The sequence below is a fragment of the Diadema antillarum genome, unplaced genomic scaffold, assembly GCF_040938485.1.
Source record: "Diadema antillarum isolate AM-2024a unplaced genomic scaffold, OU_Dant_1.0 seq00000688_RagTag, whole genome shotgun sequence".
NCBI lineage: Eukaryota > Metazoa > Echinodermata > Echinoidea > Diadematoida > Diadematidae > Diadema > Diadema antillarum.
Window position 1 is genome coordinate 2,005,231 of NW_027271593.1, and position 20,712 is coordinate 2,025,942.

At 38.2% G+C, this 20,712-nt stretch overlaps 1 protein-coding gene across 1 annotated transcript in view; it reads right to left on the reverse strand.

The window, feature by feature from the left end:
- The window catches only part of LOC139737291 (squamous cell carcinoma antigen recognized by T-cells 3-like), a gene marked incomplete at its 5' end in the record, with an annotated part of 77,312 nt that extends 56,950 nt beyond the window's left edge, over nucleotides 1-20,362 (reverse strand). Inside the window, 2 exons of the mRNA XM_071647965.1 lie at nucleotides 15,008-15,112; nucleotides 20,236-20,362. Of these exons, the coding sequence (XP_071504066.1) occupies nucleotides 15,008-15,112; nucleotides 20,236-20,362 (232 nt within the window). The remainder of the gene's footprint in view (nucleotides 1-15,007; nucleotides 15,113-20,235) is intronic.
- Nucleotides 20,363-20,712: the final 350 nt, after the last annotated feature.

Sequence of the window (20,712 nt, forward strand, 5' to 3'; positions counted from 1 at the left end):
TATTCTTCTAATCCTGCCTCTTCGGGAATAGAGAGCGCAATTATTATTAATTACTATTAAATATCTAATATATACTGCTCGTCTAAGAATACGTATATTAGAGAGAACAACGGTTCTTCAGAATAACATGAACAGTGAAAGAAACATCAATGTTAAAAGTAAAATACTACCAGAAGTGTCATACAAATTGCTTTTTTTTTATTTCTTTTATGCTTTCTGAAACTGACTATCTCGTCGAGAATGTAGAGAGTTCAATTGCGCGCATCTGCTCGCTATCCTAATTTATACTGCTCGCCTATAAGAATACGTAAGGGAGAGACCAACGGTTCTTCACAATAACATAAACAGTGAAAGAAACATCAACGCTGAAAGTAAAATACTAACAAAAGTGGCATACAAACTGTTTTATTTAATCTTTTTCATGCTTTCTGAAACTGATTATCTCGTCGCATGGCTAAGTAGAAAAGACAATCAGAATACCACGAACGCTTTATGTTAAGTCATTAAACAATAATTGTCATACAAAATAATGTGATAAATTTTGATAAGAGCAATGTATCAAAATGTTTCTACGCAATCTTGTTCAGTCATATTAAATGCTTTCTTCTAAACCTGATTATCTTGTCGGAAATGCAGAGAGCGCAACTGCGTGCATCTGCGCGCTGTTACTAGCTGGTCTAAGAAAACGGTTCGTATTACACCAACGGTTCTTCAGAATAATGTGACATGAACAGTAATAGAAGCATCAACGCTAAAAGTAAAACACAAAAAGAAGTGCAGTTACTGTACTATACTTAAGTTAGAGCATTGTTTCAAAATACTGCTAAGGAATCTTGTTCAATTTCTTTTACGCTTCATACCACAAACGCTAAATGTGAAATCATAAGACAATATCGTATTTTCTGACAAAATAATGTATTGCTCGGAGTATATTCTGGATAGAGCAATGTTCAAAATTGTTGCTACGGAATGCTCTTCAGATTCTTTCTTGTAAACCTGATTATCTCGTCGGGAATGCAGAGAGCGCAATTGCGTGCATCTGCTCGCTATCCTGTACTGCTCGAATACGTATAGGAGAGAACAATCATTGTTCTTCACAATAAGCCAGTTCGGATTTCCAGTTTGAGCATGAGCAGAAAAAGGTCATTTGTCCTGAGAGACAGTTTGGTTTTTAATTTCGCTGAGATAAGCATCTGTAACGCTATGATTATTTATGGAATCCTTATAATGGTGCCTGCCAGTACATCCACCTGACAGCAAGCCTGGTATTTGTTAATGTTAAAAGAAAAAGTTTGTTAATGTATTCAAAACAGCACAATGAAATAGATGCTTCCCAAAGTGTTGATTGACGAGCGATTTTGGTCACTTCATCTACACAGGTTCATTCTTCGTTAGAATAGTTCCATAAAGAGTTCCATAAATTGCTATGTTGGGCAAGCTGCTGCATTATGTCGCTTTGAATTGAGTAAGTGCCTAACCAACTGAGAAAAATTAAAGGTCATTAACGTACCCATGTGCACATGAGCTATCCCCGAACTGGCTTATAAGATGAACAGTGAAAGACACATCAACGCTAAAAGTAAGATACTAACAAAAGTATCATATACAAATTGTTTTGTTTAATTTCTTTCATGCTTTCTGAAACTGATTATCTCGTCAAGAATGCAGAGAGCGCAATTGCGCGCATCTGCACGCCATCGTATACTGTGCGGAATAGAACACGGACACTAGAAAAGACATTCAGAATACCCCGAACGCTTTATGTTTAATCATAAAACAATATTGTCATAAAAAAAATTGATAAATTTTGGTAAGAGCAATTTTTCGAAATTTTTCTACGCCATCTTGTTCGATCATATCCAAGATGCTTTCTTCTAAACCTGATTATCTTGTCGGGAATGCAGAGAGCGCAATTGCGCGCATCTGCACGCCATCGTATACTGTGCGGAATAGAATACGGACACTAGAAAAGACATTCAAAATACCCCGAACGCTTTATGTTTAATCTGCTCGCTATCCTATAACTGCTCATTAGTATAGGATAGAACAACGTTCTTCAGGTTACATGAACAGTGAATTAAAGAAACATCATTTATCATTACCGGTATGTCCTCTTTTTTGACTTGCTAGTCAAGTGACTTACTACTGTCTATAGTCAAGTCGTTTTATTCCTTCAGAAAGTCTAAACAGATTAAAAAATTCAGCACTAAAGGATCAAACAATTTATCTTTCTTCAGTCAATAATCCAGACAAGAAACAAGCACTCATTTCACTCTGATCTTTCCCCACTCTGGCCTCAGTCCTCCCCCCCCCCCAAAAAAAAACAAACAAACAAACAAAACAGGAAAAAAAAAATCGAGGAAAAAAAATACACACACACACACACACACACACACACACACACACATTGCAACACAACAAAACCCTCTCCCCTATACACCTTCCCGATTTCCGCGTTACTGTCAGGTGACACTCGACACCCATTCATGCCAGCCAGGCCAGGCTGCCATGCAACTTCAAAGCACATTCCGACAGCTGGCTGGAGAGAGGGCCTGTGAACAGCCCCTTGGTGATTAGTCTGTGAGTCTGTGAGTTATCAACAGCAGACCTTTTGAACAATTGCAAACGTCATGATACTATTTTGTCTTCCTTTTGGACTGAAAGAAAAACATCAAAAAGACGAGTTGAGTGTCACAAATTATCCACATAGATTTGCATCCTCTAAATGCATTAATTTAGACAATATTTCAGTAATTTATGTTAGACTGTTGATACTGCAGTAAAAACATCAGAAATTTCATGTAAACTTGGAAGTATGAGGATGAAGAAAAAAAGAATCCCGGCAGAAAACAAATACAAGTCTTTTTTATTGTCACTGATAGTCACGTTTGTGGTTTACAGATTGATAAATCAATTGGTATATAGTATTGTATTACACAAAGTTGCAATCTCATGCAAAATTTGACATTCTAACACCTAAATTAAGCTCATCAAATATTGCGGGAGAGTGATTTTAAGGAGCTTACATGAAAGAAATATGAAATCGTTGCATTTTGTAATCCTGGGTCTTCGCCCTGCATGGGGCTTCGACTTGAGCTATGTGTACTCAGTAATTAAACATTCTTTCCCTGTTCATCTCCAACATCCCAGACAGTTCATGACCTCCAAGAATGCGCCAGTACGCGCGGTTTCTTCTGTTGAGTGGTTTCTCTCTCTCCACCCCTCCCCATTCTCAGTCTGGCACCTTGGCATCGTGGGATTTTTCTTTTTTTTCTGCGTGAACACGTATAGTTACATGACATGAAGCAGGCAGGCATAGCAAGTCACCACTCGACTCACCTGCTGACAGCTTACCGCGAGCAGAAAACAGCCGAGTTTCTTCTGTTGCCGCTACTTTTACTGCCAAAATACTGGCTTTATCATCACACATTATTCGGCGAGACACACATTGTGTTTTGGAATATAAATGGACTTATGGTTATGAATCGCTGATTGTTGGTGTTGGATTGAGTAAGTGTTCGACAGTTATTGAAATCGTGACATCGCTAGATCTAGACATCGCTAGACATACTCGTCATGCATGGCGAGATATGTGGGCTGCCCCCCCCCCCCCCCAAAAAAAAAAAGAAGAAAAAGAGGAAAATCACGGAAAGTTTCTCGACTGTGTATTTTCCCCCCAGAATTTCAAAATCCGCTGAGAAATCTCATGCCTGATAGAACAACGTTCTTCAGATTACAGACTACAGTCATGAACAGTGAAAGAACCATCAACGAAAGAGTTAAAATAATTGAACAAGTGACAAATAAATTGTTCTTTATTTACGTTAGGGCGATGTTTTGAAATATTGCTATACAAAATCTTGTTCAATTTCTTTTATACTTTCTTGAACTGATTATCTCGTCGAGAATACCAGAGAGCGCAATTGCGCGCATCTGCTCGCTATCGTAAAGTGTGCGGAATAGAACACAATGTCATGGCTAAGTGGAGATTCAAGAAGACATTCAGACTATCACGAACGCTAAATGTAAAATCGTAAAACAATATTGTATTTTCTGACAAAATAATATACTACTCGGAGTATCTGGTTAGAGCGATCTTCCAAATTGTTGCTACGGAATGCTGTTCAAATTATTTTTTGTAAACCCGGAACAACGGCTCTTCACAATAACATGAACAGTGAAAGAAACATCAACGTTAAAAGTAAAATACTAACACAAGTGTTATACAAATATTGTGTTCTTTAATTTCTTTCATGCTTTCTGAAACTGATCATCTCGTCGAAAAAACAGCGCAATTGCGCGCATATTATACACGCTGTCGTATACTGTGCGGAAAAGAACACATGGCTAAGTAAAAATGACATTTAGAATTCCACGAACGCTTCATGTAAAAAAAAAAACAACAACAACAATGTTGCAATACAAAAACATGATGTACTATATTTTGGTCAGAGCAATGTTCAAAGATCTTGTACGGAATCGGGTTCTAATGTTTTCTTCTTCTTATCCTGATTATCTCGTTGGAAATGCAGAGGCGAGCGCAATTGCGGGCATGTGCTCGCTATCCTACACGCCATGCTCATTAGTATAGGATAGAACAACGTTTTTCAGATTACAGTCATGAGCAGTGAAAGAACCATCAACGAAAGAGTTAAAATAATTAAACAAGTGACAAACAAATTGTTCTTTATTTACGTTAGAGCGATGTTTTAAAATATTGCTATACCAAATCTTGTTCAATTTCTTTTATACTTTCTTGAACTGATTATCTCGTCGAGAATACAGAGAGCGCAATTGCGCGCATCTGCTCGCTATCGTAAACTGTGCGGAATAGAACACAATGTCATGGCTAAGTGGAAAAGACATTCATACTATCACGAACGCTAAATGTAAAATCGTAAAACAATATTGTGTTTTCTGACAAATGATATGCTACTCGGAGTATATCTGGTTAGAGCGATCTTCCAAATTGTTGCTACGGAATGCTGTTCAAATCATTTTTTGTAAACCTGATTATCTCGTCGGGAATGCAGCGAGCGCAATTGCGTTCATCTGCTCCCTATCCTATTGCTCGTCTAAGAATACGTATTGGAGGGAACAACGGTTTTTCACAATAACATGAACAGTGAAAGAAACATCAACGTTAAAAATAAAATACTAACACAAGTGTTATACAAATTATTGTGTTCTTTAATTTATTTCATGCTTTCTGAAACTGATTATCTCGTCGAAAATACAGAAAGCGCAATTGCGCGCATAATATGCACGCTATCGTATACCGGGCGGAAAAGAACACATGGCTAAGTAAAAAAGACATTTAGAATTCCACGAACGCTTCATGTAAAGTCAAAAAACAATGTTGTAATACAAAAACATGATGTACTATATTTTGGTCAGAGCAATGTTCAAAGATCTTGCTACGGAATCGGGTTCTAATGTTTTCTTCGTCTTATCCTGATTATATCGTTGGAAATGCAGAGGCGAGCGCAATTGCGGGCATGTGCTCGCTATGCTATACGCCATGCTCATTAGTATAGGATAGAACAACGTTCTTCAGATTACAGTCATGAGCAGTGAAAGAACCATCAACGAAAGAGTTAAAATAATTAAGCAAGTGACAAACAAATTGTTCTTTATTTACGTTAGAGCGATGTTTTAAAATATTGCTATACCAAATCTTGTTCAATTTCTTTTATACTTTCTTGAACTGATTATCTCGTCGAGAATACAGAGAGCGCAATTGCGCGCATCTGCTCGCTATCGTAAACTGTGCGGAATAGAACACAACGTCATAGCTAAGTGAAAAAGACATTCAGACTATCACGAACGCTAAATGTAAAACAATATTGTATTTTCTGACAAAATGATATATTACTCGGAATATATCTGGTTGGAGCGATCTTCCAAATTGTTGCTACGGAATGCTGTTCAAATTATTATTATTTTTTTTTTTTGTAAACCTGATTATCTCGTCGGGAATGCAGGGAGCGCAATTGCGTGCATCTGCTCCCTATCCTATTGCTCGTCTAAGAATACGTATTGGAGGGAACAACGGTTTTTCACAATAACATGAACAGTGAAAGAAACATCAACGTTAAAAGTAAAATACTAACACAAGTGTTATACAAATATCGTGTTCTTCAATTTCTTTCATGCTTTCTGAAACTGATTATCTCGTCGAAAATACAGAGAGCGCAATTGCGCGCATATTACGCACGCTATCGTATACTGTGCGGAAAAGAACACAATATATGGCTAAGTAAAAAAGACATTTAGAATTCCTCGAACGCTTCATGTAAAGTCAAAAAACAATGTTGTAATACAAAAACATGATGTACTATATTTTGGTCAGAGCAATGTTCAAAGATCTTGCTACGGAATCGGGTTCTAATGTTTTCTTCTTCTTATCCTGATTATCTCGTTGGAACTGCAGAGTCAAGCGCAATTGTGTGCATCTGCTCGCTATCCTACACGCCATGCTCATTAGTATAGGATAGAACAACGTTCTTCAGATTACAGTCATGAACAGTGAAAGAACCATCAACGAAAGAGTTAAAATGATTAAACAAGTGACAAACAAATTGTTCTTTATTTACGTTAGAGCGATGTTTTAAAATATTGCTATACCAAATCTTGTTCAATTTCTTTCATACTATCTTGAACTGATTATCTCGTCGAGAATACAGAGAGCGCAATTGCGCGCATCTGCTCGCTATCGTAAACTGTGCGGAATAGAACACAATGTCATGGCTAAGTGGAAAAGACATTCAGACTATCACGAACGCTAAATGTAAAATCGTAAAACGATATTGTATTTTCTGACAAAATGATATACTACTGGGAATATATCTGGTTGGAGCGATCTTCCAAATTGTTGCTACGGAATGCTGTTCAAATCATTTTTTTGTAAACCTGATTATCTCGTCGGGAATGCAGCGAGCGCAATTGCGTTCATCTGCTCCCTATCCTATTGCTCGTCTAAGAATACGTATTGGAGGGAACAACGGTTTTTCACAATAACATGAACAGTGAAAGAAACATCAACGTTAAAAATAAAATACTAACACAAGTGTTATACAAATTATTGTGTTCTTTAATTTCTTTCATGCTTTCTGAAACTGATTATCTCGTCGAAAATACAGAAAGCGCAATTGCGCGCATAATATGCACGCTATCGTATACCGGGCGGAAGAGAACACATGGCTAAGTAAAAAAGACATTTAGAATTCCACGAACGCTTCATGTAAAGTCAAAAAACAATGTTGTAATACAAAAACATGATGTACTATATTTTGGTCAGAGCAATGTTCAAAGATCTTGCTACGGAATCGGGTTCTAATGTTTTCTTCGTCTTATCCTGATTATCTCGTTGGAAATGCAGAGGCGAGCGCAATAATTGCGGGCATGTGCTCGCTATCCTATACGCCATGCTCATTAGTATAGGATAGAACAACGTTCTTCAGATTACAGTCATGAGCAGTGAAAGAACCATCAACGAAAGAGTTAAAATAATTAAACAAGTGACAAACAAATTGTTCTTTATTTACGTTAGAGCGATGTTTTAAAATATTGCTATACCAAATCTTGTTCAATTTCTTTTATACTTTCTTGAACTGATTATCTCGTCGAGAATACAGAGAGCGCAGTTGCGCGCATCTGCTCGCTATCGTAAACTGTGCGGAATAGAACACAACGTCATGGCTAAGTGGAAAAGACATTCAGACTATCACGAACGCTAAATGTAAAATCGTAAAACAATATTGTATTTTCTGACAAAATAATATACTACTCGGAGTATATCTGGTTAGAGCGATCTTCCAAATTGTTTGTACGGAATGCTGTTCAAATCATTTTTTTTTTTTTGTAAACCTGATTATCTCGTCGGAAATGCAGCGAGCGCAATTGCGTGCATCTGCTCCCTATCCTATTGCTCGTCTATGATATATAGAAATACGTATTGGAGGGACTAACGGTTCTTCGCAATAACATGAACAGTGAAAGAAACATCAACGTTAAAAATAAAATACTAACACAAGTGTTATACAAATTATTGTGTTCTTTAATTTATTTCATGCTTTCTGAAACTGATTATCTCGTCGAAAATACAGAGAGCGCAATTGAGCGCATATTACGCACGCTATCGTATACTGTGCGGAAAAGAACACAATATATGGCTAAGTAAAAAAGACATTTAGAATTCCTCGAACGCTTCATGTAAAGTCAAAAAACAATGCTGTAATACAAAAACATGATGTACTATATTTTGGTCAGAGCAATGTTCAAAGATCTTGCTACGGAATCGGGTTCTAATGTTTTCTTCTTCTTATCCTGATTATCTCGTTGGAACTGCAGAGGCAAGCGCAATGTGTGCATCTGCTCGCTATCCTACACGCCATGCTCATTAGTATAGGATAGAACAACGTTCTTCAGATTACAGTCATGAACAGTGAAAGAACCATCAACGAAAGAGTTAAAATGATTAAACAAGTGACAAACAAATTGTTCTTTATTTACGTTAGAGCGATGTTTTAAAATATTGCTATACCAAATCTTGTTCAATTTCTTTTATACTATCTTGAACTGATTATCTCGTCGAGAATACAGAGAGCGCATTGCGCGCATCTGCTCGCTATCGTAAAGTGTGCGGAATAGAACACAATGTCATGGCTAAGTGGAAAAGACATTCATACTATCACGAACGCTAAATGTAAAATCGTAAAACGATATTGTATTTTCTGACAAAATGATATACTACTGGGAATATATCTGGTTGGAGCGATCTTCCAAATTGTTGCTACGGAATGCTGTTCAAATCATTTTTTGTAAACCTGATTATCTCGTCGGGAATGCAGCGAGCGCAATTGCGTTCATCTGCTCCCTATCCTATTGCTCGTCTAGGAATACGTATTGGAGGGAACAACGGTTTTTCACAATAACATGAACAGTGAAAGAAACATCAACGTTAAAAGTAAAATACTAACACAAGTGTTATACAAATATCGTATTCTTTAATTTCTTCCATGCTTTCTGAAACTGATTATCTCGTCGAAAATACAGAGAGCGCAATTGCGCCCATATTATGCACGCTATCGTATACTGTGCGGAAAAGAACACATGGCTAAGTAAAAAAGACATTTAGAATTCCACGAACGCTTCATGTAAAATCAAAAAACAATGTTGTAATACAAAAACATGATGTACTACGTTTTGGTCAGAGCAATGTTCAAAGATCTTGCTACGGAATCGGGTTCTATACTGTTTTCTTCGTCTTATCCTGATTATCTCGTTGGAAATGCAGAGGCGAGCGCAATTGCGTGCATCTGCTCGCTATCCTATACGCCATGCTCATTAGTATAGGATAGAACAACGTTCTTCAGATTACAGTCATGAACAGTGAAAGAACCATCAACGAAATTACAAACAAATTGTTCTTTATTTACGTTAGAGCGATGTTTTCAAATATTGCTATACCAAATCTTGTTCAATTTCTTTTATACATTGTACTTTCTTGAACTGATTATCTCGTCGAGAATACAGAGAGCGCAATTGCGCGCATCTGCTCGCTATCGTAAACTGTGCGGAATAGAACACAATGTTATGGCTAAGTGGAAAAGACATTCATACTATCACGAACGCTAAATGTAAAATCGTAAAACAATATTGTATTTTCTGACAAAATGATATACTACTCGGAGTATATCTGGTTAGAGCGATCTTCCAAATTGTTGCTACGGAATGCTGTTCAAATTATTTTTTGTAAACCTGATTATCTCGTCGGGAATGCAGAGAGCGCAATTGCGTTCATCTGCTCGCTATCCTGTTGCTCGTCTAAGAATACGTATTGGATAGATCAACGGTTCATCAGATTAGTATGAACAGTGACAGAAATATCAACGCTAAAAGTAAAATAAGAATTAAAGTGTCAAACAAATTGATCCATATCTTAGTTAGAGCGATGTTTCAGAATATTGCTACCGAACCTTGCTCAATTTTCTTTCATGCTTTCTGAAACTGATTACATCTCGTCGAGAATGTAGAGAGCGCAATTGCGCGCATCTGCACGCTGTCGTACATGTGCGGAACAGAACCCATGGCTTAGTAGAAAAGACATTCAGAATACCACGAACCCTGGATGTAAAATCCTAAAGCAATATTGTCAGATAAAATAATTTACGATATTAATTTTTGGTTAGAGCAATGTTCCAAAGTGTTGCTACGGAATCGTGTTCTAATGCTTTCTTCTAAACCTGGTTATCTCGCTATTGTGTATTGTGCGGAAAAGAATACATTGTAGGGAGATGGTTTAAGATGTTACTCCGGAAATTTGTTAAATATCTTCTTCTGATCACGATTATGTTTTCGAAATGCAGAGAGCGCAATGTTGCGCGCATCTGCCCTGAATTACTAGTACAAAGATCGCAATTGCGCACCTCTGCTCGCTTTCGTAGTGCACAAAAAAGAATGCTGATAGAAAGTACAACAGATATTCCGAATACCATGAATACTGGAAGTAACAAGAACGCTGAAAGTAAAATCTTAAAATAAGCAATTTTGGCCATAGCGATGGTTAAAATGTTGCAGCGGAATCTTGCTTTATTTCTTTGATGTTTCCTTGCTATCATTTTGTCGAGATTGCATGGATCGCAATTACGCGCCTGCGCGGGCTATCGTACTGCGCGGGAAAAAATACGCTAATGGAAACTACAGAAGACAGTCGAAATAACCAGAAAATATTCCTTCATGAAAGTTAAAACATGAACGCTGAAAGTAAAATTTTGTGTAGTGCAGTTATGGTCCCAGCGATGGTCAAATTCTTGCAGCGGAATCTTGTTCCATCCATTTCTTTCACGCCTTTTTTTTTCTGTTTTACAGAGGCGCGAACATACAGACAAACACGCACAGACATACATACAAACACATTTATCAAACTTTGATGTGAAAAGGGACGGCCCTTCCCTTCCGCGAGAACATGCTCAGCATACTCGGCACTGCAGTAATACATGCACCTACGACATTACCATGCCCTTTTTTTGGCCGCAGATGGCAGCAGATACATTTGCCGGCTTTCACCCGCCCGACGATGTGAGCGCAAATGAGCGAGCTCAACCGCGCTCAACTGCGCTAACTTGCGCGCGCTCATTCGCGCGCAAAATCACTGTGACGTTGATCGCAGGCGGAACTGTAGCTGCGTATACTTCGTACGACTACGCATTCTCTTCATCGCATCGTCGATCGTCGTCACTCGTCAACTCTTCTGTAATCATCAGATCAGATCAGATTAGTGAGTGCAGACCACATTATAATAGATAGGGTGGCCATCATGGACGATGACACATCGTCATGGGTAGCGGATATTACCGCCGAGTTGTCTATTCTGAACGCGGACGATTGGGTCGGAGACCCTGCCTGTATCATGTACTTGCCCTGGCGTGTGTACATAAATTCAGGACGGGGAAGCGACTGTGCCCGTGCAGGGCCAACGGCCAACGGCCACAGTTGCACTGCACATTTATGCAGTATTTTTGCACTCTTCATTGTTTTACTAACTAATATGAAGAAGGTGAGCGTTGTATCACCTGCCTGGAATATACTATATGTAAGAAGCAATGCCGAAACCCTTTCATTTGACTAGGTAAACTCACAGTTATAGTTCTGTCAGCTTAGCCTGGTGTGAATATTAATCTTTAAAAAAAAGACACACACACACACAAAGTGAACATTAAAACTCATAGGTAAGTACATGACAAATAAGATGTAATGCCTTCTTCAGACAGGAGCATAAAGAAATTATTGTCTATCTCCCTCTTACACAAACAAACAGAACACTATTGTCTCAACAATACAGTGTGAAGGATAACCATTATAAATAAACCTATCACAGGTATCAGTATTTGAGGTTATGTGTGAAAAATGCCCTACAACTTAATGAAAATCGCGGACAGTAGACCTTTGTCCATAGTCAACTCAGTGTAACATCGCAAAGCCATTGTAATGGGTTAGCTTTCTACCAAACACTGATTAAAATACCAATCAGAGGCGTACCTTTGATCAACAAATAAGGGATGTGCCACGGATACCAACTAATCGTACTTGATGAAGCTCATACCTGTACATATTAGCATGTTACAAACTGATAGGTTCATATTGCCCCTTGACCTATGACCAATATCTGTATTAGAATTAAAACAATGGATTCTTATGAACTGTTGTTCATCAACAACTTCCACACCAATCAACATCCCTATTAGACACTCCTATATGAAGATGTGAAGGTAAATAAAACTGTAACTTTCACGTACAAGGGTATTGTACGTACACTACTGTAACTCTGTAGTTACAACCACTGACCTGACACTGTCGGTGTAACCAAACTTTAACGAATTTCAACGGTAAAGGATCAATTTTTTTTTCTTCAGAATTTACATTTCAACATACTTGTAGAAATTCACATGAAAAGATGTACACTTCACTGGATCACTTGAATTTGGTTTCAAATTATTGGACCAAATGCATTGGAAGTTTGACTATAAATGCAACATAGATGCCTGAAACTTTTGCCAAGCTTATGAAAATTACAATCTTTATCAAAATTCCTTAACCAAACTTAAAATGTAGGGCCCCTAAATATGATGAAAGAGGAGACTTTGCTATACAGTTAAATCAATGGGGACAAACAGTATTTGAATCGCAGCCATGAAATCTGGCTATGCAAATTTAACCTGGATTGTTGACGCTAGCTGCTCAGGAAAGTGACCTCTCTGTATCTATCTAGATTCTACATTTGCACATGAAATACTTTAAATTCTCAATACTGTGATGACAAAAAACTTACCACTACTTGCGATTCCCTGACTAATGACATTTGCTGCCTACTGCTGGGTCAGTTTTTAAGAAGCGATAAACTGACCCAGCAAATGTCATTTTGATTACGGCGTTATCATAATTTGACATAAATGAGAACTTAGAGAAGTTTTTCGCGGAATTATACATAGAAAAATAGGCCTACTTGTCGATGAAACGCAAAGGCCCTAGCAGTTAAAGATAGATTAGAAAAAGTCATTCCACTTCAATCATTGATTCATGTAATAGACTTCTAACGTTACTTACACATCATCTGGATCTGGATTCCTTGAAGTTGTTGACTTGGTCAGCTGGGGTTGCTTGATTGGCGTAAGCCGTGGCATTACAATTCCACCGTGCATGCCGTAACACGAATTTGCACATTATAAATTCCTGCAAAACTGTTCATGCAACTCCAGCAAGTGGAAAGCAAATTTTTCATCGGCACACTGACGCTGAAGCTTCCCCCTCTGCCACTGGTCTCTTACTTGTCCTAAGCAGGGAGGTGAGAGGAAACCTCCCTGTCCTTAGCATGCTAAGAACACGTCTCTCTGCGTTCTCCACTCGTCGATAGCGTCAAACAAGTAGATACGTTTTACTCGAGTTGGACGGCTGTTTTGATCTCCATTGTGAGGTTTCATTACTAAACCAAAGCCAAGGCTAATCCGAAACAGTACACGCATACCACATACATTATTGATATTGACATACCGGTACCGACGACTTCATACCAACTTTGTTATGTTCCGATCCGGCCCAACATACTGTAACACAGCTGACGCAGCAGACAATTGCCAATGAGATCAAAACAACCCGCTATATGGCCATGAGCATTGCAACTTGCTATACATGAAGTTTAGAGTTTTAATATTTCTTCATCAAAGCATATTTATAAATACCAAATATTAAACAACGTAATATATGAATGATTTAAAATATTGTTATATAATATTTTCAGACATTTTAAAATATTATTGCTTAGATTGCTGAAATTGGCACCATAGTGCAAATAAACAGAGACTGCAGCCAGATACGTACGTACGTACACCACACAGCTCTACTCAAAGAGATTATACCACAAGAGGGCGTAGTCCAGTGGGGAGGCAGCCGCGCGAGGGAGCTGCCATTTCGCGTTGTGGGAGCCGCCATTACACGGATCCTGTACAGTTATTAATCAGTAGGTGGCAGCGCACTGTTTAATGCGCTCGACTTGAATATTCGGCGCAGTGACCTTGCGTTGTTTTATTGTGACGTCACAATGGTTATGTTTAAGCGTCATAATGGTGCTGATGTTGTTTGATTTTATGGCGTGAGTGGGAATGTACGCGAAACAAACGTCATAATGCTCAAGTACTGTCTAGTCTACACCCAAGTTCCCACTGTTTATTTTGCGAACAACAAAAAGGTCTGGACTCTCCCAAATGGTTCAAATGATATGCTATCATCGTAGAAACTAATATTCAAACAATTAATCAAATTGTGATTCTGAAAATGAAAATGTGTAATGAAGAATAACATATCTTTCCAGATATGATATGAGAAGATATGACTTGAACGTAGACTTAGATCCAGTGCCAGGAGCTGAGTGTGCGCTCCCTCTTCAATTTTGGACGCACTATTTGTACGCACGCGTATGGCGACTACTTACTCTATAGGTATAATCTCTTTGGCTCTACTGTTGTGTCGCGACGGGGACCCGTAGGAGAGATTTTCATGCACATGGCTGTTGTGCGGTTTTGTGCGTGCACCCATTCGGCCCCATTCGGTAGGTATTCGGGCGTCCATGTTGAAATTACAGTGGACGGCTCGCACGGCTCTCGTGCCCCATCTGGTTTTCGCTGGTGCGCTGCGTAGCGTCGTGTTCGGCATTTGGTACGTACGGGGGTACAATAACGGGAGGAGCAGCTTGTCGTGCTTTTCTACTGAGCTGCGAATCGCCTGCGACGACCGATTGCCTTTAATGCGATATGATTAAACTAGGTGTATTGATGACTTTATTGAAAACCATGTGGCATACGAAGATAGTCTTCGACTGCCCTTTCAATCGAGGTAGTTACTGTGGCATACTGAGATAGTCTTTGACTGCCCTTTCAATGGAGGTAGTTACTGCGGCATACTGAGATAGTATTTGACTGCCCTTTCAATCACAGTAGCTCCTGTGGCATACCAAGATAGTCTTTGACTGCCCTTTCAAAGAGGTCCATGATTCTCTCTCGTTCATCTCCCTCTCCAAGAAGCTTCAATTCATCTTGGATCCACTGCATCCACAATTCTGAAATTGAAATATATATCAAAATTTCTTTTTGATCACATTGTATAAAAGAAACAATATATTTCATGACTATGTGACCCGCTACAACAAAAGGATCCGAAAGTCGGGGGAGACATTTTTCTGCAAATGGAACGACATAATTCCTTTACTCTTCTACTTTAATTTCATATATAACACAACTCATTAAAGAACTCAGTTGCGGAGATATCGATGATTTTAGTGCATGTCAAGTGGTTGAGGAAATCAGAGTTAAGAGAAAAACGCCTTCAAAGTTTTCCTACTGACGCTCTCATGATCAAGGGGAGGCGAGACAGTTTTCACCGCTTGACAATAGAAGGCATGCTCCAAGCGACTGCCGCAATGTTCATTCAAGCTTAGTGCCAGCAGTCTACGCACGACCAATCAGTAACCAGGATGCCACGCACTGACCAATAAGATCACTCCCTCGTTGCTAGGGGCAGAGTCTAGCTGCGGCGCTAAATCCAAATCTTCGGACACATTTCTGTTACGTTGAAAGTCGGAAAATAATGGCCCAGAAAAACGCTGATTTCTTGCCTTTCCTTTGAACATTTAGCTTTGAAAGTTTGGTAGATGATAGACAAAACATTAGACTACAAAATTATGCCAACAACAGAAATCTGACTATTTTGACCAATTTTGATGATGTGACTTCAAACTCGGTTTTCTCAGCTCAGCTGTCAGCGACTTTAGGATCCTTTTGTTGTAGCGGGTCACATATCATAAATAAATTGTCACTCTTGCACAGGTAAACAGGTCTCTAGTGTAGAGTTAGAATTTATTTTTTCTGGTCAACCTCTCTCTGCAAGCTCAAATTATCACATGAACTTTGCTGTAAACATGTGAAATATCATACATAGTACATTGTATGAACGGGTGGACTTTGAGATACCTGAAGTTATACACCAGTTCATATTGAGGACAGAATTATACTCTGTCAAAGTGATGAAATACATGTATCTCATCTCCACAAACTGAGTAAATCTTGGTTCATTTATAGCAGCAGGTGCCTGTCTTGAATAATTTATCATTAAAGGAATGATATAGTTTTGGTTGAAATAGGGGACTTATCAGATACTAGCTACTGAGAGATAATTTGAAATTCTTAAGTATGAAATAACAAAGAGCACACAATTCTAAGAGGAAATCAATGTTTCTTTGATGAAAATTAATTTTTTTGAAATGGCTGGGTATCAAAACTAAACCAAAGTGGACCTAATGAAAGGTGGGTCTCACATTTTACCGGGACATCTTTCTTATATTGGATATATTAGCCATTTCCAAACTGATTTTCATCAAATAAACTTTGTATTCCCCCTTAGAATTGTATGCTCTTTCAAATTTCATATGAGGCTCATAAGAAGTTTCTCATTATCTCACAAAAATGCTGGAAACCTGCAGCTGATGATGATAAATGGCTATGACATCAAACTTTGATACTCTCATTATCAATGGATCACAGCAATACTACCCGGCTTAGGTCAAGCCAAGGGCAAGTCCAAGATAATGCGCGCATTATGTATGGGACATTCAGAGACTTTTATGACCTGAAAAATAGACGTATTAGTGTTAATGGCCTTTGATCATATTGAAATACATCATGGTGATTGATATCTAGGAGAAGTATAAGCATGTAAAAAATTGAGAAAAATGACCTCCAAAATTATATTCTAGAAGAGAAAATATGTGCCGTTACGTATGGGACCAGAAAATTTTTGTTTTTTTGAACATTTTTTTCAACCTCAAAACTCTCTGAAAGTATTTCATCCTACAACTTGTAACTCACTGTGATGAAAGTCACAACACTCAAAATCATCACAGGTAAGTTTCATGTCATTAGGCAAAAAGCTCTAATTACAGGTTCTAATTAAAGACAGACATGATGTGTTACGTATGGGACAGTTTGTTCCCCATTCATTTAGTGTGTGAAGAACCGTGTTTATGGGTATTTTGCATAATTATTGAAGTAAAATCAGTTGAAACTATCCAAATACTGGTCCAGATTGTCAAGGAAACAATATTCCCCAAATATTCACCATCATAATCATATTCAATCATATTTTTATATTTTCATGACCAACCTGAGTATGCATGCCCTTTGTCCCCCATTCGTTTAGTGCGTGGAGAACCATGTTTATGGGTATTTTGCAAAATAATTCTGCAAAATACCCATAAACAAAATCTTGCATAATTATTGAAATGGAATCAGTTGAAATTACTCAAATACTGATCCAGATTGACAAGGGAACAAGGAAAAGTAGAACTTACGCGGTGCGTAATATATGTCCCCGCCGGAAGTAGCATTTTGTAGCAAAATGTGCAATATAGGTAAAAAATCAAGGTCAAAGGTCAAAGAAGTCAAAGGTCAAAATTCTGTGTAAAAGTTTTGAAGCCCTCACCTAGTGCCATCACATAAAGCAAACGGAATCGAAATCGGGTTAGAAATGGCGAAGGAGTAGCATTTTGTAGCAAAATGTACAATATAGGTCAAAGGTCAAGGTCAAAGGTCACGACTGAAATTCTGTGTAGAAGTTTCAAAGCTCCCATGTAGTGCTATCATATAAAGCAAACAGAATCAAAATTGGCTCATAAATGACAGAGAAGTAGCAAATTGAAGATTTTGATCACACACGGACGCACACACGGACACACGGACGGACACACGGACGGACGGACGGACGGACACACACACGTACGGAGCCCGTTTCATAGTCCCCTGCTCGAACTCGTTCGGCGGGGACAACAATATTCCCCAAATATTACCATCATAATCATATTTAATCATATTCTATATTATTATTTTCATGACCATGCAACCTTTATGCCCTATTTTTATCAGGATAGTTACTACTGAAAAATTGAATAGCTTAAAGTGTTTACCTCCATTGATGAAGGGCAGTTTGCCATTTAATTTCAATAAAAAACAACTTGACACAAGAAATATTAATTTTGATAAATAAGCAATACATGCTGTGTGGAACCCCAGTGATAGAGTAGATATATGATGTCTGTCTAGCAGTCAGGTCATTGATTCGAGTCACACCTCAATATGTATACCCATGAATTTTGTCGTGGCTACTATTGGAAACTGAATAAGGACAATTTGTGTATCACTTGCAATTAAAAAAAAAAATCATTTTGCTTTACATTTTTTTAATAGATATCACAACCATTTCAAATTGGATCTCCATCACATAAACTTTGAATTCCTCTAGTCTTAGGATTGTGTGCTCTTTAGTTATTCATATTTTGGTTTCCAATCATCTCATTAAATGTTGAAAAGTGAATCCCCATTTCTACAAAAAACTATACCATCTCTTTAACCCTAAAGGGGCCGGGCTTTTTTGGCTATGCTCAGACCGGTGGGGGGATGGATTAAGGTTGGAGTAAACTCCAACTGCATTGGACTGAAGAGTCTACTAGAGAGGGATCGAGGGGACTTCGTCTAAGCCGGGGTACTCGAGTTTGACGAAACTAGGACCAATGGGCGGAGGCTGTAGCATATCATCTCACCCGAAGAATCAACCAGCTTAAGCGATAACGTTTAATCAGTGTATCTCTTAATTGGCAACCATTTCGTCAATGTTTGTTACTCACCATTTTTATTTCAATGTTTGATATGTTTCAAAATTCAGTACAATAAATCACACAATTATTGAACTGAAGAAGCATTTGTTTCGCCTACTTTGTAGACTCTCAGAAGAGAAAGTCTTTCATCCAGTTACAGGGCGGTGCGGCGGCAGCGCCCTGTGACAGTAAGTTTCAATATAACTTGAGCCACTTCTGAGATATGGAGGAAAAAGTTAGTTCAGCACTTTCCCTTGATCTTTGACCTTTTGACCTTTGAGGCAACAAAAAAAAAGAAAAAAAGAAAAAAAGAAGAAAGTTTCCAGAGAACCTCTATTAGGTTACACATGCATACACCAAGTGTAAAAAAAAAAAATAATCCTGCTGGCATTGCATGAATATGAGGGAAATAGTAAACTTTTGAAGTGACCTTTGACCCCTGACCTTTGATCCCATGAACCCTAAATTCTCTAGATAATCACTGCCATTCAGTACATACTATGTTCCATGAAGATACCTTGAACAATTTCCAAGGTACGGAGAAAAAAGTGAAGTTTTAATATTTTACTTATTTGACCTTTGACCTCATGACCCTAAACTTTCACCAGAGAATCTTAATTGGGTAATACATAGGTTACTATATTTCAAGAAAATATCTTCAGGCATTGCGTAGATATGGTGGAAATAGTGAAAGTTTACATATTTGACCTTGACCTTTTGACCTTTAGCATGTGCACCCAAAAGTTGAAAGGCACAGGTTAAACCCCTAATACACATACATGCTAAGTTTCATTAGGATACCTCAAAAGGTTTTTTAGTTACGCTGTCCACAAAATTCATTACGAACCAACGGAAGGACGGACGGACGGACTGATGGATGGATGGAAGGATGGACGCTACGATGGACGGAAGGACGGACGGACAACCTGAAAACATAATGCCTCCGGCACCACTTCGTGGCGGAGGCATGAAAAGGAGGAAATACACAACATTTATGACATGGAAGTGTCAAATACGTTGGAACAGATACAAACGAAAAACTATAGACTCTACATGCTTGCTTTTAGTGTTTAATGGGCCAAAATAAGATCTTGGGTTTTATTTCCATAATCAATTAATCGAAATTAGAAATTGATAATTTCAACAAATCTTAACCTACTGATGATGAGTCCAAGTATACTTGGGCAGGTTTTATGTATACTATGGGAAATGCGTGTTAAGTAAATTCAAACCATCCTCAATGGGTTAAGACACAATCTTAGAGATTACCACGTTGGTGTTGCACCTGAAATTTCATCCTGATCATGCCAATGATGGCCGAGGTCTGGGGGGAATCCCCCCTCCCATCTGGATATAGAATAGCCAAAAAGCATGATTAGGGTTAAAACAAAATAACAGATACATACTGAAGGCAATGACCCGTCCCATTTTGCTGCAGAGTATTTCAACTGTTATTCCAGCAACTGCATTTATCTCAACTTTACAATACTATGTTAAGTACAAATTGTGTTCATCTTATGAAGCTGTATGCTACTTACCACCCGTGAGGGGGAAAAGTTCACTCATATTCTGCCTTGCCTGACGTAGCTTCTCTAGCTCTCCTGTCTGACGCAGCAATGTTATCAGCTTCAGATGAGCATCATACTGGTATGGATTTGTGTTCACCTGAAATGAAGATTTTCCAACATTTGAAACAGGCACAATGCATTGCTAAATGCTCTGTTAAAGGAATCGTATAGTTTTGGTTGAGACCTAATTTCAGGTTTCTACTATTTCTTTTTTGGAGAGATAATGAGAAACCTCTTATGAAATATGAAAGAGCATGTTATGCCATGAGGAATTCAATGTTTCTTTAATGAAAATTGGTTTTGAAATGGCTGAGATATCCAAAACAGAGCGATTCCAATAAAGTGTGGGACCCACCTTTTAATACGATCGCTTTGTTTTACTTTGTTTTTGGATGTTTCATTCCAAACCCGATTTTCATCCAATAAACTTTGAATTCCTCTTAAAAT